Source organism: Nicotiana tabacum, chromosome 11, assembly GCF_000715075.1.
Source record: "Nicotiana tabacum cultivar K326 chromosome 11, ASM71507v2, whole genome shotgun sequence".
In the NCBI taxonomy this organism is placed as follows: domain Eukaryota; kingdom Viridiplantae; phylum Streptophyta; class Magnoliopsida; order Solanales; family Solanaceae; genus Nicotiana; species Nicotiana tabacum.
Window position 1 is genome coordinate 168681572 of NC_134090.1, and position 9570 is coordinate 168691141.

Sequence of the window (9570 nt, forward strand, 5' to 3'; positions counted from 1 at the left end):
GGTTATTAAGAGGACTAGTAGGTGTATCATCTAAATCCGGTGCTTGAGTTTCATCATCATCCTCATTTTCCTCATTATTTTCTAAGATAGTTTCATTAGGATAAAGATTATTCATAATTTCATCATCTAATCTTTCACCTGGTGCAACATTATGGCAAAATTCACTATCGGTAAATTGAAAACAAAGGTGATCACTATCAAGAATTACGGAAGGAGGAGGACGTCTAGGTTGGAGACTACTTTCAACTTGCTTATCTTTTCTAGGTCGGGGAGCTGGGGGAAGGGTAGTTGGTTGACCACTACTTTCACCGGTTTTATCTTCTCCTTTACCAAACATTTTTTTCAAAGAAAATGTCATATTAATTATAATTATGCAAACTAAACCACACAAAAATATATTCTTAAAACGTAAGAGTTGAAACGAGTTTACCGGATTGCCGAACAACTTCTTGAAAATTGAAAATCGTTGAACACTTGAAAACTTCAATTCAACAACATCACAATTTTTCACGAAATTTCAACAATAAATTAAGTAATTGTAGTAGAGAGATTGAGAGAGATTGAGAGATATTGATGAATTGGTGAATAAAAATGAAAGAATGAGGGGGTATTTATAATTGAGAAATGGGAAAAAGTGTAATTATATAAAGTTTGGGGTTAAAATAAAGTTTGGGGGCCAAATGGGCATTTTCTAAACTTAAAAACGGTCAAATTGTCAGCCCAAACGGTTAGATTTTAAATATGGCCGTTGGAGAATTTTAAAACCAATTTTTTTTTAAAAAAAAAATAGCCGTTGGGCCCGCCAGGCCCGGCCCAGGCCCGGCTGACAGTCCCGGGCTAAACGGTCCTGGGCTCGTGGGCTAATATATGAAGACCGGCTCGTCACGGGCTTCTCAGGACCACCAGGCCCGTTAGGCCCGTTAGGACCGTGGGTCCGGTCCGGTTCAGGCCCGGCCCACCAAGCAGCATTACAGTACATCGGGCACAAAAGGGAGCTTTGTCCACTTAAGATAGGGTAATACAATTATTTTTTTCATGTAAATTATTTCATGTTGTTACTTTAAGAACCCATGACCATGGCAGTTAAGTCACTTTCTTGTTTTTTCGTTTAACTTCTTGATACATATCTTTAAAAGAACAGTTAGGTACATGCAAGCAGTTTAAGCAAATTTCTCTCGCAGAAAAATTACATTACATAAATAGGGCGAAAACAAATTTTTCTTGATTATATATAAATTGTTCGATTCACTTAACATAAAAGCAGATTCTAATATAGTCAATAATAACAAAAGGGGTCTACAAATTATTTTAGATTATATGTTCAAATCTTAGATGTGGTAATCTAGTAAGTTTTTCAATCTCATTATATAAATTCTTGGATCCGCCAAAGAGTATCTTAGTGTTGCTATATTAGTTATTCAATTTATTTTTTATCCTATTTCTAATAGGTTTAAGATAATTTGATTGGGTAAAATTTGAATCGACTAGTCAAAGCTATTTGCAACATGCGAAATATCAAAGATAACTGTATCGTACTTTATTCTTCCAATCTCCAAGCTAAGAGTTGGACACTCCACAATTACTGTTCGATGCAATTGCTATGACCTATGAGTAGAAGTGGCGAACGGACGGGTCGAATATAATTCGGGTCAAAACGGGTATTAAAAAAACAAAAAATTATCCGACCCGACTCATATTTAATACGGATAAAAAACAATTAACCGACAAATAATATGATAAATTCTTAGTCTCCTTAACTTGAGAAACCCCAATTTTGAAGCTTTACAAATATAAAAATTAGACCCATTGATTACCCATTTTTTAAATAGATAATATGGTTCTTATCCATATTTGACCTATTTCTTAAAAGTTCATTATCCAACCCATTTTTTAATGGATCATATGGGTGATTAACTGTTTTCTTTTAACCATTTTGTCACCCCCACTTATGAGCCTCAATCGTAAAGCGGTAACATGGACTAACTGATTACTTACGGGATAGGATCCCCTCCAGTAGTGTATTGTCCAGTATTGCTCAAATAGCTTTTTAGATACATGCCACGTGTGTAGATGGAGGTTCAAAGGATTGGATCTAGTTTGTACTTGTATTTTTTTTTTTCTATTTACTTTATCAAACAAATATAATACTTTAAAAAGTAAAAAAATAAAAAAGGCAGGAAATTCTACACTGTTTTCCCCAACTTTGCCTTCTTTCACAAAGTGGCGTTATTCTAGAAACGCCATTGCATGTTTTTAAATTCTAAGTGAATGTCCAATAAAACTTGGCAATCTAAAAAATTTAAGATGAGAGTTTGGGTATTTCCAATTTGAATAACGGGAAAGTGTAGTAGTTTTTTAAAATAAAAGTTCTCCAATGTCTGTGTGTGAAGGAAATCCCAAGGATGAAGAAGAAGAGAGCAAAGTTCATGGGTTGGGGTTGGGTAAGGAAACCCTGCCATTTTTTATCTTTTACTTTTAAAAGTAATATACTTGTTTAATAAATAGAAATAAGGAAGCATAAGTACAAACTAAATCTAAGCCTTTCAAACTCCATCTGCACAGATGGCATGCATCTAAAAAACCATTGAGCAGTACTGGACAGTACACTACTGGAGGGGATCCCATCCCATTACTTTATATCTTACGCTAATTATACCTGTTTCCTTCCAACTATCAGTGTATGAGTTTCATTTCGTCATTAGTTATAGTTTGAAAATATTCCAAACAAATTTTAAACAATTTGTACACTGAAAATATTGTTCAACTCACATGTGCTAATTTTAATACTCTGAACAATTCTTTTCGCGACGGAACAAGTATCTATGCAGAAACACATCTTCAATAGAATGATTGGAATAGCAGGTAAATATTGAAGAGAAGGATTAGGTAAGATAACTTCAAACAAAGACAGGTTCTGGGATGTGTTCAACATGTTCACAAGAAGGCCCCTAACATATACTTCATGTGTTTCATGCCATGTGAAAGTGTTTGACTGAACATGGAATCTAAGAAAGAAAGACTTCGACTTTTTGAAGTTTGTAGTGTTAAACATACCATGACGTTTCTATGGCGATAAAATTATGTCATTAAGGGTATTATGTTAACCTTCTCCTTATTCTCCAAGAATTCACAACCACAAAACCATCTGAAAGCATCAATCCACATTCTAAGTGATTGCTACCTCTTACGAAAATACACTCTTCCCTCTTAACAAAGAGCTAAATCAAGTAATCCCTCACCCCTTAACACCCACTTCCGACATGAAAAACATAGTCTACTACTTCTAGGATAAAATATACTAAGGGAATCAATCAGGAATCATTATGTACGGCCCTACGCTTCTAATTCCTCCAGTGAGCTCCATCTTGATTGCTTAATCAATGACCGAATAAAGCCAACAAGGTTTCATTTAATACAACTATCTATGAGGCAAGCAAGTACATAAAAGAAATCAGTGCAGAATAGGAAGGCCCATTCCACTACAACCATCTTCCTGTCACAAGACATCTTGAAAATATATCAGCATGAAATAACAAAGAGTTAATCCAGAGACATGCGAATGTAGTAGTCATACTATCGAGTCACATACCCTGAGGACCTTCACATTTTGAAGATGCATCACCTTCTGGAGAGAAACAGCAGAGGCAAGCATCAGGCTGCTGTCTGAATATTCATAGTTAAATTAGTAGAGAAAGCTAAAAGCGAAGACCAGTTAGCAGAGAACCAAAATTGATAAGAAGTGAATATGTAAGTCGAGAAAAAACATAACAGACACAAAAATGTCAGTCAGTAATCAAGAAATTCCAACAAAATAATTAAGAAGTTCGAAAATGATATGCTACGCAGCTACGACAAAAGACCTCTGCTCCAACACTTAAACCAAACTCCTCATCTCTCTGCAAATGTCATAATAGCACAGCAAGGTTAAAGATGTGAGTCCGAAACTTCCAAAGAGTAAGACATGGCAAGAGGTAAGAAATCAGGTGAAGTGCTCCAACAAATCAGCCTGTCAAATATGGCAACATCAACAAAGGAGAAATGTTAAGATCAAATCATCAAAGAATGCACTCACTTCTTTAATACATTAAACTAAATTAAAATAAGGATATTTCAAACTAGGGGAAAAAGAAAAAGATAAAGAAATCTCGAAAGACATCAAACTCCAACAAGTGGAACAGAAGAACCAAACTCTAGAAAATAGATACTTGTCCAGGTAGAATATGCCCATCTGCATCACTTGCAACAACTCAAAAAGGAAATGAACAATGTGAAATGGACATGGCTAATCAACTATAAAATTAGGTTCCGTACTTTCTATTTCCTTCTCGTCGATACTTTTTTCTTTCCGGGGAAACTCTCTGGAAGTGGAGGAGTTAATAAATGAAGTCACAAAATATAATGAAGAGGTTAGATACTGAAAGCGTAAAGTGTATGCCTTATATAAAAGAATAACCACCCACCTCCAAGGGCCATTTTTCCTAAAAGGTGGAAAAGAAGTGATTTATCATCAGCTGTGATAAAAATAAATAATTCTCCTCGACAAATAGGCTGCTAAGAAATTAAGCTGTCCCAGTGCAAGTGTGAGTACGAGTGTATACATATGTAGATAGCTATGAAAAGTGAAAACCAAACTGTATACACAACAAAACACCGCGAATGAAACATTTCCATACCTTGTACTGCAAGCCAATACAAAGTTGACTGCAATCATCATTTCATCTCTGCCATGAACTTTTCATATTCTGCATCTGTGCCATAGGGAGGTTTCTCTGAAGATGATGGTGGAGGCGGAGGTGGAGGTGCAGGTGCAGGTTCTGGTGGATTTGAGGCCCAGGGAACATTGCTCATACTTTGTGAATGATCCACATTGGACTGTGATGCAGTTGGAGGAGCTGGTGGTGCCATGCCATAATAAGAAGGATAGCTGTATGAAGATGTTGGGTATGCAGGTTGGGCATTGTGTGGCATTGCAGTGACAGAATTGCCATAGGCATAGTTGGGAAGAGATTGAACAGGTGCACCATTATGTGATTGCACTCCAGGAGGATAACTTTGTTGTGTCTCGCCAGAAGAGGTGTAATTTTGTTGGTTTTCACCAGAAGAAACGGTTTGAGCAGGGACACCAGAAGATGGCGGTGGCATCGGTGGAGGATACTGTGCACCATATGGAGGTACAAATTGACCTGGACCAGGAGAATACATGGTTGAGCCAGGAGGAGGAGGCGGGTAAGAAGCATATGGTGGAGGTACAGGTGGTCCCCAAGGAACTGGATTCCCAGCATAGCCACTAGGGGGAGTAGTGCCAATGGGACCACCAGCCGCGTACTGCTGAGACGGATAGAGTCCAGCAACCTGATGAGGAACAGGGTATGTGGGCATTGCTGGAGCACGAGGGCCCGGTGGCACAGTAGGCTGAGGGGGTTGACCCGCAACTCTCACAGCAATAGTTCTCCCTTCAAGACAATGACCATTCATGCCTGCAATAGCACTATTAGCTTGTTGAGCATCTGCGTACTTAACAAAACCATAACCTTTACTAAGACCACTGAGACGATCCTTTATAACTTTAGCCATCACAATAGTACCAAAGGGAGAGAATAAATTAATCAAACCATCATCATCCAGAGTAGGGGGGAGATAACCAATATACAAGTTTGTCTCATCATACTCTTTTGGCTTGATTATATTTGACCCTAATCCAGGGTGTGACGTGTTACCACCACCACCGGCATTATTACTGCTGGCCCAAGGAGGATTACTGCCTGTGCTTCCAGGACCAAGAGCTAGGGTCGCTGAGCTCTGCTTAATTGACGATTCAGGAACCGTGCCTCCCAATTCTGCCAAGAAGTTCTGATACTCATCATCCATTTTCTTTCCAGTAGTATTTTTCACTGGACAATCTATAGTGGGATGTCCCCCATCACCACATATTTTGCAGAGAACATCACTCTTAAACGTGGTGGTGCGAGAAGGACAAGCATACTGCCTATGACCCGGTTCACCACATAGCCTACAAAACTCCTCATCTCTAATCGTTCCATTCAGCGCTGCAAGTTCCCTGAGTTGTTGCCTCTTATGCTCATTAAGTACTTCATCGACAGGTTGTAAAAGCTTCTCCAACATAGCTGCAGCCGCCTCAAGCGACTCCTGGGTATCAGCTTCCACTAACACGTGTAAATCCTCATTCTCTGCAGGATCATGCTTCAAATTCCCCTTCTGTTGTAACCTCCCCTCTTTAACCGACCCTTTCCCTCGAATCACAATCTTCGCTCCCGTCTCCTTCTCCATCCTCTTTTGAGTATTCCCTCTCGGCCCAATAATCAGCCCAATAAAATTATAACCTGGGTACTCCTTCATCGGAATGTAAAGCTTCTTCTGAAGCTTAGGAGGCCTATAATCAGCTGGTGGCTTAAAGGCAGGATTTTTCTTTATTATCTGCGATATAATCTCTTGTCTCTCCCTATTCAATTTCTCTCGGGCACGATACTCCCTAGTATTTATACGTACACCCATATTATCATATATAGGTTCAGGGGAAGGCGAACGAGCGCCTTCAGGTCTATCATCTAAAGGCAAACCAGATTGCAATTTCCTACTAATTTCAAGTAATCTACTATTAAGAGCTTGTACTTCAGGATCAAATTCAATACCTCCAGCAAAATCTTTCATGAAATCGGGCAATTGAATCACCGGCTTCGGTTCATCGTCTGCCCACCTCGATTTCCTCTTTCGCCCGGTCCCACTTCCATCATTTTCAGTACCATCCTCAGTCGGAGGTGGGTCCCATCGGCTTCTCCTCCTCCTCCTCCTACTGCTCGTTTCTTCTTCGCCCCCTGATTGGTCCCTCTCCGCACCACTATGAGTGTTATTAGTCAACCCATTTTCCGACAACAGTGGCTTCTGCAACATAGGATCCGAATTTGAATTCGGGTCGCCCTGATTTTGCTCCAAAGACAGCTGGTGTTGAACCGAATTATCACCTGCATGAGCTTGGTTCTCATGAGATGAGTTTTCTAGAAAGTTCTGATTGTCTGAACTCATCTTGTTCATCTGCGCATTTTCACGAACACTTGGTGGGAGATCTTGAGGATATGAATCTAGGGTTTGCGAAGGGTTTTGATAGTACGGATCTGAATGAGGAGGGTACTGTTCGTATGAATTTAGGGTTTGTGAAGGGTCTTGAGCTAGGGTTTCGGAAGGAGCAATTGGGTGGGATTGGGAATCCATTGGAATTCGAATTAAGGGAGGAATGAATTGAAGAGAGGAAATATACGCGGGATTGTAAGAAAGAGAGAGTATATCGTGAATCTAAGTTTTGATTTTGGATAATACTGCGACTTGAAAACGGCGGTTTCAGGCTTAAACCATTTGGGCTTGACATTGGGCCACCATTTCCTCGGCCTTTTTCTGCTGGGCCTCTAGTATTGTCCCGAAGGGGAAAATGCACAAATAGCCGTTAAAATAGTACAAGCTAGCCAGTTTTTTGGCTGGTCATTCAAAAATAGCCAGCATTTACAAAGTCGTTGAAAAATAGCCACTATTTTATTGCAACAGGGATCGGTTCAGCATAATATACTGGAGATCGGTGCACCTGTGTATGAACTTCCAGCATATTATGCCAGAATTTCAACACGCGAAAAGTTCCAGCATAATATACTGGAGATTAGAGCACCTGTGTATGAACTTCCAGCATATTATACTGCACCGGTATATTATACTGAAACTCCAGTATATTATGCTGGAGTTCCAGTATACTTATGCTGGAACTTCATTATAATATGCTGGAGTTCCAGTATACTTATGCTGGAGTATTTTTTGGATTTTAAACAGTATTTTCATTCAGATTTATCTTTACATGAAAAGTAGCTAAATTTCGATTACTTTTAAAATTGTGGCTATTTTTGAATGACCACTTGTAAATCTGACTATTTTTAAATTTCTTTAAATAGCCATTTTTAGGACCCCTGTTTAAACAATAATCAAAACAAACAAACTTTTTAAAGTTTAGCCGTCTTAGAATCAACTTTAGATTGTCGGCTCTGAAATGAGCCTCCATGAAAGCTTAACTTCGGATCTACAATCTGAAGTTTGAATGTAGTTCAAATTCAGACTGAAGGTTTGAAGTCGACTCAAGGTATGAAGGAGACGATGAAGAAACAACAACAATAGCATGAGTTATCTGAAGTTTGGCAAAATTGGCTAAAGTCTTAAATAGTTTTTAAAAATTAAATATATTTTAAATATAGATGCTCAAAGGGGCTACCTAGTATCATTTCTACGGTCCTAAAAAAGAGTAACTTCATAGAAGATAACAATAATAGAGATAGCCACTACCAAGGGATGCAATTGGAGGCGAAATTAAAAAATAACCAGATTTACAAGTGGTAATTAAAAAATAACTACAATTTCAAAAGTAATCGAAATTTAGTCATTTTTTATGTAAAATAAATCTGAACGAAAACACTGTTCAAAATCCGAAAAATATTCCAGCATAATATATTGGAGTTCGAATTTTTTACATGTGAACTTCCAGCATAATTTACTGGAGTTCCAGCATAATATGCTGGAAGTTCATACACATGTGCTTCAATATCCAGTATATTATGTTGGAACTTTTCGTGTGATGGAGTCCGGCATAATATGCTGGAAGTTCATACACAGGTGCACCAATCTCCAGTATATTATGCTAGAACTTTTCGTGTTGCAGCAAAATAGTGGCTTTTTTCAATAATCAGTCCGAAAACTAGTTAGCCCGTGCTATTTTCACCATAATGAGATGGTAAAGATCCTTTCACCTTGATAATAGCACGGGCTAGCCGGTTTTCGGAATGACCATTTAAAAATATCCAACATTTACCAAGTTATTGAAAAGTAACCATTATTTTGCTGCAACACGGAAAGTTCCAGCATAATATACTGGAGATTGGTGCACTATATCGCCCAAATCACACTTCAAATTGGGGTTGTGAAGCGGTCGATTGCAATAATAATTACCCAACTACGAGTCATGATCGAATCCATAGGAATCGTAGACGGGATTAGTGGTATATATTTGGACTAAGCGCGTAAAGTGTCTAAGTTGCACTTCCACAAACTTTGTTTTGATTCAACTTCTAAATTATGCTACGGTTTGCAATTATAAAATATGAAACTAGATAATAATATTTTTGTGGTTGTTTTTCCAATATGTAAAAGGTCTAGGATTGTGACTTCCACCTAGGTGTTTATCTAACGGGTTGTGGACTTTAGAAGCGAGTTTCGTTGGTCGGGGTGTATTATATCATTCAACACATAATTACTCACTCAATACCTCTTAGTAAGAGAGTGGTTTTGTCCAATTTGGCTTTCTCAAGCCCAAATGGGTATTGCACAAAACAGTTGATAAATGATCAAGTCGGGTCTTACTATCTCTAGGTTCAACCCTTTAATTGAGACTATCAATCTCTTGAGTTCATCCAATTTTTTGTTAGCCTAGTTTTCCTAGACTAAGTCTCTCTTTCTCAAATAGAGACTAACTCAAATAGGCTTGAATCAATGTTTGCAATTATCAATTCTACAATTATAGCAAGA

The 9570-nt window shown here is 38.3% G+C and overlaps 1 protein-coding gene across 1 annotated transcript; it reads right to left on the reverse strand.

Moving 5' to 3' along the window:
• Nucleotides 1-3715: 3715 nt before the first annotated feature.
• On the reverse strand, nt 3716-7335 carry LOC107830863 (splicing factor-like protein 1). Its single transcript, XM_016658534.2, has 2 exons — nt 4674-7335; nt 3716-4006 (listed from the first exon to the last, which is right to left on the reverse strand). Exon 1 carries the CDS (start codon nt 7225-7227, stop codon nt 4711-4713), a length of 2517 nt encoding a protein of 838 aa, XP_016514020.2. The 5' UTR covers nt 7228-7335; the 3' UTR covers nt 3716-4006; nt 4674-4710.
• Between the last annotated feature and the right edge of the window lie 2235 nt (nt 7336-9570).

Bases quoted from the DNA above. Each gene is read 5' to 3' on its own strand.
- LOC107830863 (XM_016658534.2), bottom strand. From the start codon at position 7,227: ATGGATTCCCAATCCCACCCAATTGCTCCTTCCGAAACCCTAGCTCAA.